The following is a 17572-nucleotide window of genomic DNA, read 5'->3' on the forward strand; positions in this document are numbered from 1 at the left end:
CTTTCCTATTTTCTGCCTTCCTCTTTGTTTCCCCATATGATCCACATATCTTAATGTCGTCTATCATCTGATATCTTCTTCTGCCCCAAACTTTTCTCCCGTTCACCATTCCTTCCAGTGCATTCTTCAGTAGGGAGTTTCTTCTCAGCCAGTGACCCAACCAATTCCTTTTCCTCTTCCTGATCAGTTTCAGCACCATACTTTCTTCATCCACTCTTTCCAACACAGCTTCATTTCTTATTCTCTCTGTCCATTTCACACGCTCCATTCTTCTCCATATTCACATTTGAAAGGCTTCTATTCGCTTCTCTTCACTTCGTCGTAATGTCCATGTTTTTGCCCCGTACAATGCCACACTCCACTTCACTAGTCTCTTCCTTAGTTCTTTTTCCAGAGGTCCTCATAAAATACTTCTTTTTCTATTAAAAGCTTTCTTGGCCATTACTATCCTTCTTTTGACTTCTTGGCGGAAGCTCATGTTACTGCTTATAGTACACCTCAAGTATTTGAAGCTGTATATTGAGAATCTAAGTTTGTATATATTGGGTAGGAGTTCTGCTAACTGGCAGTGAAAAGTAATGATCTAATTACCTCTTACCTCGGTTAAGACAAACAAACGTCATTATCTTGGTAGAAGCGAAATGCTGCAAAATTGTGAAGCTAGCATCATGTGAAGCGAATAACACTCTGTTCCAGTGTGCTAAACTTTTCAGAGGCATGTACTGTACATACGACCTTCAGCCATGGCCTGCATTCTTTACCAGCGCGCAGACTTCAGCACTTCGTGCAATTTGAGCATTGGAAGATTAATGAGAGCGACATTGTTTTATTTTAAAATTCATAAACTGAAAATAGTCATAGTGATGCTGTTTTCTGTCTGAATAAACGTATACTATTTCGTGTTACTATCTAACAAACAATGCATATCATAGGCTACATAGTTTCGATTTCTTTAACATCTACCACTACAAGATGCCGTGAATAATTATAGGTGTTATTTTCTCTTTTTATTATATTTTAAAGTTATGAATTAATGTTCTGAGTCCACCGCGGCGGCTCTGAGATAACACTGAACTACAGACATGGATTAAAACAAAACAGGATTGACGTGATGATAAAAGTTTGAGAATCGAATGGAAAAACAGAATAAACAGCATTTTGCGACGTTTTCTTTGTCTTTTAAGTTACAAGGAACTGAGAAACATTCCAGAATTGTTTACAAAATCAGAATTAATACTCGTACTAGATAGCACGAGTTGGAAACAGCTACAGATTACAGTCGATTCCGTATTCGATTTCATCATTCAACAATAGAAGTCTACCATTCGAGGAAAAAATATAATTGTTATTTTAAGTACTATATGTTTCTCAATCCGAATATTAAATTTTATTCCTTACGTTTCTGTTCAGTTTGAACTATTATGTTTACGTTTAAGTTTTCATTGTGGACGTAGGTTGAAATGCACTGTCATGGACTTAGGTCAATGCACGTCCAAGGCTGTAGTATGGTACAATAATTATGAAGTAGGTTATCGAACCATAACAGTTCTCCATCATTTGGACGATCTAAGGATTGCTACTTGGATTGTACGTTAATATTCTTGTTTTTTATATAAATTCTGCCAAATAAATTAATCGAGTAAAGATATGTTGTTCATTAAAATTATAGCATAATCCCTTGCAGTCCATAAGCTAATATCACCCTCAGCTATGACGTTAAGTAGCGGATTCAGTATATAAATAGTAAGCTCAGAAGCAAGAGCTGTAAGCAACAAGAGAAGATACTACAGTTAGTACGAGCAAGAACAACGAAAATGAGAGGAAAATCTACAGTAACTACAAAAGCAAGAACTACAAGAACAAGCGGAAGAGTTACAGTAAGTATGAGCAAGAACAACGAGAAAGACAGGAAAATCTAGAGTCACACTAGCAAAGAAAGAGCTGCAAGAACAAGAGCAAGAACTGTAGCAAGTGACGAGAAAGGCATACAAATTTACAATAAGATTAAGTCGAAATCAAGAGCTGCAAAAAGAAAAGAAAGGACTATAGCAAGTACGAGCAGGAACAACGAGAAAGAGAGGAAACCCTACAGTAGCTGGAAATGCAAGAGTTGCAAGAACAATAGCAAGAACTACAGTAAGTAATAGGAAGAACAATGAAAAAATAGGAAAATCTACAAGAACAACGAGAAAGAGATGAAAATATGCATTTAATACAAAAGAAAGAACTGTAAGAATTACAGCAATACAGTGAAACCTCTCCTTAAGGACACCCCCAAGATACTGACACTCCTCATAAACAGATTTTTATGTCCCAACTGAAATAATATAGAAATAATGATAAATTTAACTCTCTCTACGGACACTCTCAGACGAGGACAAGGACAGCTGTTTCAGAGTCCTAAAGCTTGCTTTACCTCTTGACTGCGGACAGAACTTGGATTTCAAGACCTAATGTGTTACAAAAATGGAAAATTTAGTACAGAAATTCCCTAACATAAAAGAAGGCAATAAGGGTCTCGTAGACTACCACTACTCCTTGTTATCTGGAAGGGGGTAGATAAACAGTCATAAAATTTAACGTGTCTGATGGGTCCAAGGTTTCTGCGATCGTGAAATTGTATTCGACACATGATAGGGTTAGTAGGATTATTCTCTTCACTTGAATCAGTTGTTCTGTTTCGAGAGACATGGCACCTGAACGTTAAGTTTAAGTTGAAAATTCTAAATTACAGTTTTGCATAACTGTAGACCTAGAATAAAATTGCATGGCACAGTACTGTATTTTCCTTTTTCGGTCTTATCTACTGTAGTTCAAAGTTGCAAAAAATTTACTATAGTATACTGTATTTAGAATTAAACTACAGTAATATATTTCATTTAAAGCGTGAAGGGGATACATAATTCACATTATAAATTTACTGTTAGATTGGGGAGCCTCCCTCCCAATAAAGGACACCTTCCTGATGCGGACAGATTGTTACATCCCTTTGCTGTCCGTAAATGAGAGGTTTCACTGGAACTACAATAATTACAACAGCGAGAGTTACAAGAATGGCAAGAGTAGCAAGAACAAGAGCAAGAAGTGGGATAAGTACAAGAATAAAAGTTTTTGAGAATAAGAGCAAGAGATGCAAGAATTGCTATAGAAAGAGGTATAGGAAATAGGCGAACAAGAATAAAACCTAACGTAAACAAGAGGGGAAACCCTAAGATTAGAAAAGGAAACACTATGAAAATGAGAAGAAAATACAACAAAAATGAGAAAAAGAGAAAAATTCGACGAGATCAAGAGAAAACTCACAAGAATAAAGACGTCAGTGCAATGACAATGGCGGGAGACAGTAGAACTAGGGCGACAATAAAAAAAAAAAAACTGTTCAGGAACAACTAGATGAAAGGAAATTTTTTATCAATAGTATCCGATTAGCGCATTGGGAATTAGTCCAGTGTTTTAAGTATGTATTTTGATGTTAACAAGTGGTTTCTAGCACAGATTAGCGTTGCAACCTTGGCTGTTTTGTTTAGGCGGATAGTTTGTAGTAATGGAGAGCGTCTAGAGGCACGTTCCTCACGGACGGTGACATATTTCTGTGTTACGTTGGTTGTTCGACAAGTGACATTGAAGATGTGCCTGTTTCCTGGATTATAAAACCTACAGCCGATCATACTTCGGTATCACATTCATCAAGAGTCTTCTGCTACTTGCTTCAGCATGAGGATCCCGGTAAGTTGAAGTTCATAGCCTATCTATATCTGAGTTACATTTGCAATTCCATTTTTAAATTCTAACTCGTTGTATATTGTACTGAAATTACGAATTTATGAATGTTATAAAGTATATATATATATGTTGCAAACCTTTGAATATTTACTAGGAAGTCAAGAAATTTGCAGTTACATTATTTTACTTTATTTTTTCCTTTTTCCAGTCGGGTCTCCAAATTTAAAGTTCATAGTATCCCAACTTCCGCATTTTTAAATGAAAAAAAATGAAGCGAAATTCTGTATTAATGAGCAGTTGATTAAATAAATTGAAATACTGTTAGATTTCTATCTTCTTAAGAGGATTCATATATTTCTCCCCATTAAATTTATTAAATAAAATACAAATCCTTGAAATTCCAGTTGTTATTCGAATATTTATTAATGATTCTAAGTGAATGATTGTCTTTACCTGTATTTATTTTATTGTACTAAATATAACTGCCTTGTTTGTACCTGTATTTATTTTAATGTGTTAAATATACGAGTAACTAGCTCAAATTTTAATTTTATTGGAGTTTTCTTATATGGGAGAAAGCTTATAGTTTTTAATTTTTCTTTACTTTATAAAAACTATAACTCATTTGCTTTGAGGCTATGTTACAAATTGGATGTACGCATAATTTAGTTTCCGCTTTGATAGATGTATTGCAAACCTGAGTTCAGTAAGATCATTCACGGACTATAATGTGCTATTAATTTTAGTATTACTTTGAAAATTGTAATGTGAACAGAAATTTAAGTAACAGTTGAGGGTAGAGTTGCGACACTACATTATAGTTTACGTAGAAACACATAGAAAATTGAAAAAAAAAGGAGACATAACTGCGAAACTAATTATTTTTTCTTTAAATCATATGAATAATGTTTATTTTTGGGTTGTGTACACTGACACTTTCAAGTCACTGAAATTATAATGTGCCGGTAATAAATATTAATGCAAATTTATATATTTACTTGATACGTTTCTTAACATTTCCAGACTGGAAATACTCAAAATGAGAAAATTGTAATTATTCATGGGATTACTATAGTTAACAATAATACAACAAGCCACCGGCGTAGCTCAGTCGGCTGAAGCCCTTGCCTCCCGATCTGGAGTTGCGCTCGGACGCGGGTTAGATTCCCGTTTGGGCATATTATCTGGTTGGGTTTCTTCCGAGGTTTTCCCCAACAGTAAAGCGAATGACAGATAATCTATGGCGAATCCTCTGCCTCATCTCACCTAATACCATGTTGCTATGACCAATTCCATCCATGCTGAATAACCCAGCAAATAATAGAGCCTCGTTAAATAACTAAAAAAAATGTTATCACACTAGAGATGGTGTAATTATGATAATTTATTACATCTGAATTAGATTATTTCATAAAAGTGATACAGAATCTACTTCTTTTTGTCATAGCTGTGTGTCTGCATATTTTCCTTGGCCCTCTTTGCATTTGCCAATGGAGAGCCTGAGAACTCAAGCGCGGAGGTGCGACCGGAAGAGACACCGTCGTTTCCTGTCGTAGAAAACGTCCAGGCAAAGAGGTCTCTGCCGATTCTTGGTCGAGGGGGCGCAATCCCTGGCTATGGATTTGACGAGTACTTCGGTGGGGATTATCTTTTTGGAGGAAGAAGATTTGGAGGATACTTTGACGACATTCTGCGGGGCGGCCTATACCCATACGATTACAGAGGAGAACTTCCTCTAATCACTGAAACTGTTGAAATTGCCCAGCCCTATCCTCTAGGTTTCAAAGTCCCACAACCTCTCCCAATCCCAGTCGAGACTGTTTCTACCATCGTCAAAGAAGTCGCTGTCCCTGAGGTCATCCCTGTCGAAGTGAAAGTCCCAGTTGAAATACCTTTACCTGTGGAAGTTCCCGTTCCTGTACCTCAACTTCCTCTCCCTGTACCAGTCCCTGAAACCATCCCTATTGAAGTTAAAGTACCTGTCGAGCATCCTTATCCAGTGGTTGTAAACAGACCAATCCCTCTTGTTGAGAGAGTTTCAGTTGAGACATCAGTTCCTGTAGAACGCCCTTACCCTGTAGAAGTGAAAGTTCCTGTACCTAGTCCTGTCCCTGTAGAAGTTCCAGTTGATCGTCCTTATCCTGTTTATGTTGACAGGAATATCCCCATTCCTGAGCCTTACCCTGTTGAAGTTCCAGTGCAGATCCCTGTGTATTACCCTGTGGAAGTTCCTATTGAAGTGAAGGTACCTGTAAATCGTCCCTATCCTGTTGAAGTAAAGGTTCCTGTTCCTGAGCCCTATCCTGTCTACGTCGAGAAGGCTGTTCCTGTTCCTGAACCCTACCCTGTCGAGGTCCCTGTTGGGGTTCCTCAACCTTATCCGGTTGAAGTCCCCGTGCCTGTGGAGGCAGTTTTGCCTTTGCCAGTACCTAAGCCATTTCCCCTGGAAATCGATGTGGAAACTTATCCTTTCGGCCAAATTCGTCCCTTTTCTTACCCATACCCAATTCTGGAAGACTACATTTATTCAGAGTACCTTCCTGGCAAGTTTCCTATTCCCTATGAAAGTGAAGTTGCCGTAGGGTATTCAGAACTTCTCCCAGGCAAGCTGCCAGTCGTTTTGGAGAGTGGAATCCCAGTACCATTCCACAATCATTTTGGGAAAGGTTACTACCCCATCAAAAACCACTTGAAGTTTTAATGAAACGTAGTTTCTTGTTACAGGACTATTTTTATTTTTCTATTTGTTATTTTTATTACAAGATCTCATAATTAAATTAAGTTTTAACCATGTAATTATTTCTAATTAATGTATTATTTATATTTGTAATATATATAACTGAAAAATAAATAATGACTTATCGAAAGTTTTGTACTGATTTTATTTCTTAAACAGCATTCACTTCAAAAGTGAAATCATACAATATGTTTTCATATGGAAATATTATTTTATTTTATATTCGTTTTATTTACTAAGTATTTGAGGTATTATGACCCATCTTGTGGATTTGGACTGAAGTTCAGAAAGTATAGAATGAGACGGGCCATGCGCACTTAGGATTTATGTCTGGAACTATTTTGCTAACCCTTCAGTTCCATGATGACCTTCAACATCACTCAAGCCAACCAAAACACTGGACGAACTAGATGTTTAAAACCTGAGTGTTGTTGATGATGTGTAAGCCTATATTGATCTTAATTTTGCGGCATAACACAATGTTGATGTTTGCTTTCTAAATTTTACTGGAAAAAAATAAAAGTTATCAGCCAACCACATTCTATGCAAGTGCTTCCTTAAAGTAGAATAACCTATTAAAATTTCTACAATTAGTCGCCATCTTCAGTGAGAGTGGTGCTATAGCAGGTTTTTTTTTATCCACACCTGTGAAGTAACGGTTAGCGCGTCTGGTCGCGAAACCAAGTGCCCCGGTCCGGGCAAGTTACTTCGTTGAGGTTTTTTCCGGGCTTTTCCTTCAACCCAATATAAGCAAATACTGGGTAATTATAGTGCGCTAACCCTCAAGGTAGGCGCATTCCCAAACTCACACCGGCTGACTACACTAAGGTTCACTGCGTATCCAGATTCCGTAATCTCTAGGCCAGGCTTGGAGAACTGGGCGATAATTGTGGCGTTGCGTCACTCATCGAATACGTCACTCACCCCTTCCTTCCATCCCTGCGTCATTGACTTGGTAGGGGAGGGGATTTGTGTTCAGTATCTGTCTTATGTGATTGCGTACGGGCCACAGATACGTCATTCAACGCCGGTGGACTGTGGACGGGGAACCAACGCTTTCCTCATGCTTTCCACCCCTCTCTCGCCAGTTCTGTACCCCTGCTGTAGGCCAACCCCCTCCGTGCGTTACAAGCCTGCGATCGGGAATGCTATGTATGGAATGACGACGAGATGGAGAAATGGTGACGGAATGATATAGATGCCTAATATGAAAAAAAAAACGAGAGAACCCCGAGAATAACCTCAACTACGACCTTGTCCGCCACAAGCGTCACTATAGATTTTTCATTTAAAAATCCCATAACTAACCAGGACTCAAACCCGGACCGCCTGACAGCCTGGAGGTTTGATCACTCTGTCACCGCAGGAGTCTGTGATGTTTGAGAGGGCAATATGTATACTAGCGGAGTAGAACAGGGTAGTGTGGCGATCAAACATCCATAAAAAACACATCATCATGCTACTCGTGTTTATTGCAGTAGTCTGAGTAGCGTTATAGCACACATACCCACTCTAAAACTCTATCGGGTCACATCCATTCAACACATCAGTCGACTCACAACTAAACTTACATTGTTCTCTGTCGTTGACTCTGGAGAAGATGAGCGTAGAGTGAGGAGAAAGGATGATTAACAGATAACATTACGATAACACGTGTAATACTTGTACTACTACTAAGTGAAAACATTATTTCCGTTTACTAATACTACAATTGTTGTAACATTATCTTTTAATCACCCTTTCTCCTCACTCCGCGCTCGTCTTCTCATGAGTCACCGACAGTACATCATACTGGCACCATCTATAGCCTGTCCGACGAAAGAGTAAAGTGATTTTAGTACATGCACATGGTCTTGAACTCTTGAATTGACAGTGCTCTTTTGTTTGTTGTTTTGCGAGCAAACCTTTTGGAGTTCTATGGTTTAAGTCACTTTATTCTTTCCCTGGACAGAGTATAGTGTTGAGATCACATACTATGGATGCCATACAATATCTCGTGATACCATCGTTTAACTGTGAAAAAAAAATAGTTGCCATGACTTATGCTCCAACCTTCGTATGATTAAATATAGTGTATGAATATTTAACAACGGTGAAATGTTACATTCTAATTTGTAATTTTGGTGTTACTTGCTATACATCAGTTTATTCTTTCGCTGGACAGAGTATAGCAATTTCTCTCTCACGTCAGAATTAAACTCTTGTACTGATAATCCATCAATGTTGATGGACATCTGCAATTAGTAAACTTAAAAAGAGGGTTCGGAACGCCTTATACCTATAAAGTTAAATTATACCCCATTTTCTCTCCGCTATTATTGAACATAGAATAACACAATTAATATTTACCACATGTATTTACCTTACTTAGTGTTCTGAATTTTTGTACTGTATAGCAGTTTCCTCTAATACCTACAATTTTAAATTAGATTATAAAATGAATAATTATCGTTTTAATTTTCTGTGCTTTATTGCGAAAATTATCTCGCATAATTTCAATAAAATTACAAATTTAGAAACACACTGTTAGAGCATCTCATGAAAAATATTGCAGACAGTAGGAACTATGCTTAAAAAAAATGAGTGATGAACTTTGGAAAATCGAAAATTACAGAATTTCCTCAAATAAAGCAGTTGTACAGAGTGCCATTAATTTTTAGAGGGGATTGGTTATTCTTTGAAATATTTCAAACAAAAAAAAAAGTTTAATACAATTTTGCTCGTTTTAGCTTCCTTTTCGAGAAAAGCGTACTTTTTGAAAGTTATTGAATTAATTGCCAATATGCTAAATCAAGTTAAGAGAGCATTGTATCCACGTGTACATAATAAACCATTGAAAGAATTTTAGTTTTATCGTTTAAATGTGCATAAATCTGATTCGAACAAATGTAAACTTTTCGTTCTGTAAAGGAATTTTAAAATGTAATGCACAAACACAGCGATGTGAAGATTATTGCCTGGAGAGAGGTAGATGACTAGGCCTAAGTATCCTGAACGCCCACGTATCTATTCACGCATTCGCTTACGCACCGATGCACGTATTCGCCAAAACATCAGTGCACATAATATTCGACCACGCACGATGCACTTACTGGCCACGCACCGATGCACATATTCTCCCACGCACCGATGCACGTACTGGTCACGCAAAGATGTACGCATTTGCCCACGCATCTATGCACACATTTGACCACAAACCGATGCACGTATTCGCCCACGCACCAATGCATACATTCGCCCACGCACCGATGCACATATTCGCCCACGCACCGATGAAAGTGTTCGTCCATGCACCGATGCACGTATTCGCCCACACATCGATGCACGTATTCGCTCACACATCGATGCACGTATTCGCTCACGCCTCGATACACGTATTCGCTCACACATCGATACACGTATTCGCTCACACATCGATGCACGTATTCGCTCACGCATCGATACACGTATTCGCTCACGCATCGATGCACGTATTCGCTCACACATCGATGCACATATTCGCTCACGCCTCGATACACGTATTCGCTCACGCATCGATACACGTATTCGACCACGCAACCATGTACCTACTCGCACACGTACCGATGCATCTACTCGCACAACGCACCGATGCACCTATCCGCACATGCACCATTGCACGTATTCGACCACGCACCAATTCACGTGTTAGACCATTGAACTATGAACTTATTCGTTCTCGTACTTATACACGTATTCGCTTACACACAGATACACGTATTCTTCTAGACACTTATGCACTAACTCACTGACGCACCTATTGACTCTCATCTACGCATTCATACGTAGGTTATGTAATTGTCTGTGTGATGTGTATACATGTATACATATTTTATCGTTTCATAAGTAATGTCGCATTTGATTTTGTAAGATTTTAATTTTTTTGTACGTAGATAATTCAATTTACAGGACGGTATGAACATTCTTGCGTATTGTGAACATGTGGTAATCGTCAATAAAATTGTTAACGCAAAAACATGTAAAATAGAGGTGTTAAAGTTTGAGATTAGAGTTCTTCTAAAACACTTCTGGAAACAAAATTATAAAGCTGTTGCTGCGGCTAGAAAAATATGTGAAGTCGAGGGTAAAGGTACCGTTAGTGAGCGTATAGCACAACGATGTTTCCAGCATTTCAATAATGGGGAAGGAGGCATTAAATATCTACAACGTCCTGGAAGACCTAAGCATGGAATATTGAGAATACACTCAGAGTCTTGGAAGAAAATTCACGCAAAATGTACTCTTAGGTTGTTAGAAGAACTCGGTAATATATTAAGACATACCGGTATAGAAGTTATAGATCTGTACCTCATGAATTGACACCTGAACAGGCTCAAAGCAGAGTGAATATCTGTTGTCAGTTTGTCGCTAATACCAGGGATGACAGATTTATCAGGAGAATTGTTACATGTGATGAAAAAAGTGTAGTGCCGCAACTCTGACACATCAAAACAATGGCTCTGTCGTCAGCCTGCAAAAGTAATGTTAGGTGTCTGGTGGAATTTGGAAGGTGTAATTTACTGGAAGTTTATCCCAAAGGGACGTGTCCATGCTGATCTTCATTCTCAACAGCTAAAACGAGTTCATTAAGTCGAAATGGAATTCTCATGTAACAGGACAATGCGAGACACCATATCGCTCGAACAACTATGGAAAAAATCCAGGAGTTCGAAGAATTGAATTGCCGTCTTTACTTTGAAGATCAGATTAATTATCTATATATAATGTTGTAGACAAATGTTAAGATATAAAATAAATAAAAGAAACGAGATATAGCTTTAGGCAGTTGAATGGTATAATACAGCATGTCAGAAATCAGACTCTGAATGTGCAGTTATGTGCGCGGATCGCCGGTCTGTGCAGACTGCATCATTCAAGGGTTGCTCTTACCAGTTCTTAGCTGGAGGGGTGTACAATAATCTATTCTGCGCTTCTAGGACTGGATTAAATAGGCATTTGGACATTATAAATACACTTAGCAGAAGGAAAAAAAACAAGGTTATTATCAGTGTCTATATTTGACAATTGCTTACTCAGTTATACTTGACAAGGTAGTGGTTTGTAAAGCATAATTTATTAATACGATTTTTATATAGTATTTGAAGAAAAAGAATATTGCAGTAATTTCGAAACAACAAAAAACGAACCCAGTAGGCCCTATTTCATTTTACGCAGTAGGTACTAATTATTTTAATTAATAGACTCTATTCTTTCGATGTTCGTCAAGCATTATTATTTATTGGGACCATTGGTACACAAATGTTAAAGAAAACATACTCCTAATTAATTACATGCAGTAGGACATTGTGACGTTTTTACACTGAAATAATTTTCTTGCTGTATGTCAGTGTAAATTAACATTAATATTAATAAATGATATAAATTAAGCTTAGAATTTGAATTCACATATAGTTTATTTAGAAAACGTTGAGAGCAAGTATCGACAAGTTGAAAGCGTTACTGAAAGAAATTAAAAGTTTATTTCATAAGCTGTGAAGCGACGATATTCTATTTATGTCAGGTTTAAAGATTTATTAATATAAGTATATTAGCATGTATAGTGACGTGAGACGGAAAATTTGCCATTATATATTTTACCAGATAATTTTTCCGCCTTGCAAACAGTTGCTTTCTTCGCTCCTTACAACCTCAAGAGCCTTAATGTATTCCTCACTATATTCTCATCACTTACCAGCTTATGAAATGAAAGTCGTAAGTCGTCTAATCTTTGATGGCTGTTAGTCCAGACTCTAAAACAACTCCAATGTCAAGTTCGTTTTGCCGTGCGAGTACCGATTAACTTTACTAATGTGATCTAAACTGTCACAACACTATTACCTCGACATGGGCTGATCAAAACCTTTCATTTTAAAATAATTATTGTTGGCTGAGTAAAACATTATAACACTATTATGTTGTATGATTCATAATTTCCCTTCTTCGTTATCTGTGAACTCCTCACTTTATTTATCATAACTCATTCACAGACAGCCAAATCAGTATATATCCGTACTGAAACTGAGTTACTGAAACAAAAGCTGATATGCTGCTGCAGGTCTGTATAGCCCTGTGGAGTTCCCCTCCAAGGCGATTCACTCGCTCCAGGTAGGGGAATAGAAAGTGCACATCGCACAGAGACGATGCACAATGTGCGCGACTGCACAGTGTGCAGGGTTTTGACATGCCTGGTATAATAGAAGCAGCAATTGCTGCTATTTGAGAATGGACTGAAAAATGGCTATTTATAAAACCGTTCTTAAATCTATATTGACAAACTAAACATTTCAATAAAGCCACCACGGTGGTCTAGTGGCTAGAGCGCTGGACTTACAACCCTGTGGATCCGGGTTGTATCCTCGGCGTACCCCCGATTTATAACTTGTCTTGGGCAAGTTCGTGGTTCAGGTAACACGGGAGTTTTCTTCGGGAGCACCAATTTCCCTGTGGCATCCCATATCATCTCATCTCACTGCGGGTGTAACGTAGACCAGCCTCCTATGGCGCACCCTTGGCAACGACTCTGTTGGTAAATTGTAGAGATGGGATAAACTGTTATTTTTATGAAACAGTTTAGACTGTAACTGTTTCATGAACGAAACTCTTCCCAAATAACAGTTTCATAAGAACATTTTTACAACATCAGTGCCAACTGTTCCAAGTGTTCCAACTGTTTCAACTCCTCATCTGCTTCAGGAACATGTTTCAAAGCGCTTGAATCGTCTTTGATCAGATGTTCAGTGTGTTATGACGGCGAAAGTATTTTTCATAGGTTACTGTTAAAGAGTGCAGTAAATAACTACAATTCAAAATGAATCGATTGTAGTAAAAATAACGCATATAACCCTAGGAGAGTTTAATAACGATAAGACATTAGCGGATAATATTTTTTGCGGTATATTAATAATTAACACTATGTTTGGGCACCATGAACATATTCTCCATCAATGGGCGGCTAATAATAATTAATATCAGATTTATCCGTTGTGACAATAGACTAACAAAACTACTGGAAGAATGAAAGGGATGAAAATGTATGTTCTGTCTGTAGCGATTCTGAAAGCATGTACTGGGGCATTATCTACATTTCTTGTTTATTTCGGAACACACACTTCACAGACTTCCTCATTCAATGTAAAATAAGTAAATATTTTATATATCACCTCAAACAAACACTTAAATGTTATTTTAAATCCTGCTCTCCTGTGAGAATTTGGTGCAATTATATAAATTAAAAATATGAGGAGGTATTTTTTTCATAATATTTTTGAAAACCGCAAGGAACATAACCTTAATCTCCAAGAAACAATCTTTCATCCGTGATCTAGTAACACAAACTGGGAGCTAATCTAGAAAAGTGACCTTGCTTGCATCGTATGTGCGGTCTGCTGAATCGCGCAGAATCTGAGATCATCTTGACCTACCATCCATGTTGTTTTTTCCAACACGAGTAACAAACATGGAACAATACAAAAATTTTTGTTTGTATTCTCCAACGAGATTATGTTGCAGATTTAATGATATAAAATGCAGATCACTTTACATCTAATTTCACTTCAAAACAAGGTCTCAAGCATCACATACATTTCTTAAGTTGCAAACACAGAATTAAAATTTCATAATGAATATTCTGGTAAGTCGTGTACAATAAAAATATTTTTACTTAAGGTTATGGTATATATTATAATTATACTATTTGCTTAAAAACTAAAACGATGACATCTATCCATTAATTTGAAGTTACATTAGTAGGTGATCAGCAGGGCCCGTAAGGTCGTACATTTTGAATTTTTTTGACGTAAATATGTCTATATCGAAGGGTCACTAGAGAAATACGAGCGACGGAATCAAGGAACTAAAAATGTAAGAATACTTAAACTTATAACTTAGAAACCCAATGGCTAGTGATATTCAGCACTATATATAAAATGATCAGAAAATAAAGAGCTTTAAGGGGTTAGGTAGGCCTATAGCTTGTAGCAGTAAAATGTTTTGGAAATATTAAACACCTCCTTTACTGTATATTGTACTGTAATGACTACTGGTATGTGTAAAACACTGTCCTTCTGCTATATGAAAAACATATTTTTACGATTAAAATTATTTATTTATATTTTTCTAAATTAAAAATGGTGGCAGTTTACTGTGCAGTGATGAAGCGTCTCCCTCATAACTCATAAATTTAACGTTTTCATGTTCTCTCTCTTTTTTTTTATTGCTGAAACTCATGTTTACAATATCATGCTCTTTCAACTACATTATTTAATAATTTATTTTTATTTTGTGTTAAAAGGAAATACTGATATTTGGCCATTTTTTAAATAAATTAATTTTTTATCAGACAATCTATCAAAGGTAGAGAAGTGATTTTACATCATACTTTGGATATGACATGCATAAATCGCACAAAAATTTCATCACAGAATGTTGGATAGTTTTGGAGTTATGAGGTAAATGGTTCATCACTGCACAGTGAACTGCCACCATTTTGAATTTTGAAAAAAAGATATAAATAATTTTTTAAATCGTAAAAATATATTTTTTGTTCATATAGCAGAAGGACAGTGCTTTATACATACTAATTTTCATTATTGTACAAGATACAGTAATGGAGGAAAAAAATATTGAATATTTGCAAAATTTTACTGCTGTAAGCTGTACCTAACCCCTTAAGCTGGTATAGTAGGTATATTTTTTTAAGTTTACAATATTTTAACAATAATAGGCATTATTTATTAACTCGTATATCAAATATGTAAGTAAAAAGACCCATTAGAGCCCTCCTATAATATTAAAGATGGATCTAGAGATGCTGCTTATAAAATACAAAGACAAGAGGTTCAGCTTTCTAAATGATATGGTTGCAGACTTGAAGTAGGTCTAATGGTTTGTGAAATTATAAGCACTTAATTAACCTATAACACTAAGGTGTTCGGCAATTGTCCAGCAAGTATACTGTTATTATGTTATATATCTGTTATATAGTATATTTATTTTAAGAATAACTAATTCAAATTAAAGTGACGATTATAAAGAGTAGACCCTATGTTACATTTATAAAAAAATAAGTGGAATAAAATGGTAAATTATAAACTCTATATAATAGGTTTGTTCTAGCAAGCAATTCAGAACGTGTTATTAATACCGAACATCTTTCGAAGCATGCGCTAGTTGAGTACGTTCTCAGAATTAGTTCGGGATTTTACGTTGTTGGAACGTTTCTTGAACTGTTCTTTCACGACCTTCATATTGAAATTATATTCGTCTTCCGAACTTAATTCGTCATACAATATATCACTATCACCTTCCAAATCTTTCATGAACGACTATTTTTTAATTTTAACCTGTCCAGTCTCAAAGCATTTTAACCTCAATCTTAAATTAAACCATCTGCGCATGCGTCAGCAGTTCAGAATTCCCAGTTGCTGCTCTTAATCGAGAACCAATTTTACTTGTTCCGAACGAGTTTCAAAGCACGTTGGAACAGAAAACTGGGAGTTAAAAATCAGTTCAAGTCTTGTTGGAACACACATTGAGATACTGCGCATGATCACCACTTCAGAATCGATTTTGAACTGTGCTGGAACAAACCTAATATTTCACGTCCTGAAAAGTAATTTTAATAGAAGACATATTTACGTCAAACTCTTAAGAACCTAGATTCCACTGTCAAATTTTCTAAAAGCTATAACTTCGTAGTAATACATTTTCTATGCAAACTATTAATTTTAAGTTCATATACTGTACATATATTTTTGAATGAAGATTCTAACCTATAACCTGGGCGAACACTAACCGGGAAGCATGGTCGTATGTCACATATAACTGCATTTTTTCGCAACTCTTAAATTAACGATTTTTCAACATATTAACGTCTATTCGGAATATTAAGAAGTGCATTTTTAAATTAATATTTTTTTACTATCATGCGAACACAAAAAATCTGGAGCCGGAAAGAGAGAAAATATATTAATCTCGTGTTGATTACGAAATCTACATTCCAATACCACGTGTGAGGTTCAGTCTGGGTTTCGTCATTGTTTACTATCGAATCAGAGAACCCATTGTTTTGCCATGAGTAGATTAATTAATATATGTATGTATGTATGTATGTATGTATGTATAAGTGTGTATGTGTGTATGTATGTGTGTTATGGTATGTATGGTATGTACTGTATGTATGTCACTGTTCAATTTAATTTTCTGTTTGTTACACTTTTAGTGTTTGGTTTCCTTATTAAATCTGTCCATAATGTGCTTCGCCGATGGAATTCTGACTGAAGAAAATCCATTGTTGGTGGAGGGAGATAAAGCCAAGAGGTCCGTTTTCGACCCGCACTATGACAAAGGACATAAGTACAATTTCAAAGATGGATTTTATTATCAAGATGGAAAAAGATCAAACCCTGACTACCACAAACCGAGGAAGTTTTATGATGGCTTTTCATTTAATCGTTCTTCTCTTATTCTTGGACCACAGCCACAATCCTCCAATGCTCCTGTTTCTGATCCACATCCCGTCAGAGCTTCCGTCTCTGATTCACATCCGGCCGGAGCTGCTGTCTCTGATCCACATCTCTTCATAGTTCCCGTCTCTGATCCAAATCCCTACAAAGCTGTCTCTGATCCACATCGTTTCAAAGATTTCGCTTCTGATCCACATTACTTCAAAGATTTCGTCTCTGATTCACAGCCCTTTAGAGCTCCTGCCACAGATCCTCACCCCTTTAAAGTTCCCATCTCTGATCCACATGCTGTCAGATCTTCCGTCTCTGATCCACATCTCGTCAGAGTTCCCGTCTCTGATCCGCATCCCTTCAAAGCTATCGCCTCTGATCCACATCTCTTCAAAGATTTCGCCCCTGATCCATATCACTTCAAAGATTTCGTGTCTGATCCACATCACTTCAGAGATTTCGTCTCTGATCCACAGTCCTTCAGAGCTCCTGTCTCTGATCCACATCCCTTTAAAGTTTCCGTCTCTGATTCGCAACTCGTCAGACCTCCCGTCTCTGATTCACATTCCTTCAGACTTCCCGTCTCTGATCCACATTCCGTCACAGCTCCCGTCTCTGATCCACATCTCGCCAAAGTTTC

General features: G+C 36.9%; 2 protein-coding genes across 2 annotated transcripts in view; one reads left to right on the forward strand and one right to left on the reverse strand.

Moving 5' to 3' along the window:
* Window positions 1-17572, reverse strand: part of LOC138694697 (angiotensin-converting enzyme-like) — a 197051-nt gene that overhangs the window by 83062 nt on the left and 96417 nt on the right. The gene's annotated exons all lie outside the window — the stretch shown is intronic.
* Window positions 3602-6590, forward strand: LOC138695310 (uncharacterized). Its single transcript, XM_069819738.1, has 2 exons — window positions 3602-3726; window positions 5171-6590. Exons 1-2 carry the CDS (start codon window positions 3715-3717, stop codon window positions 6422-6424), a joined length of 1266 nt encoding a protein of 421 aa, XP_069675839.1. The 5' UTR covers window positions 3602-3714; the 3' UTR covers window positions 6425-6590.

The sequence above is a fragment of the Periplaneta americana genome, chromosome 2 (genome assembly GCF_040183065.1).
Source record: "Periplaneta americana isolate PAMFEO1 chromosome 2, P.americana_PAMFEO1_priV1, whole genome shotgun sequence".
In the NCBI taxonomy this organism is placed as follows: Eukaryota; Metazoa; Arthropoda; class Insecta; order Blattodea; family Blattidae; genus Periplaneta; species Periplaneta americana.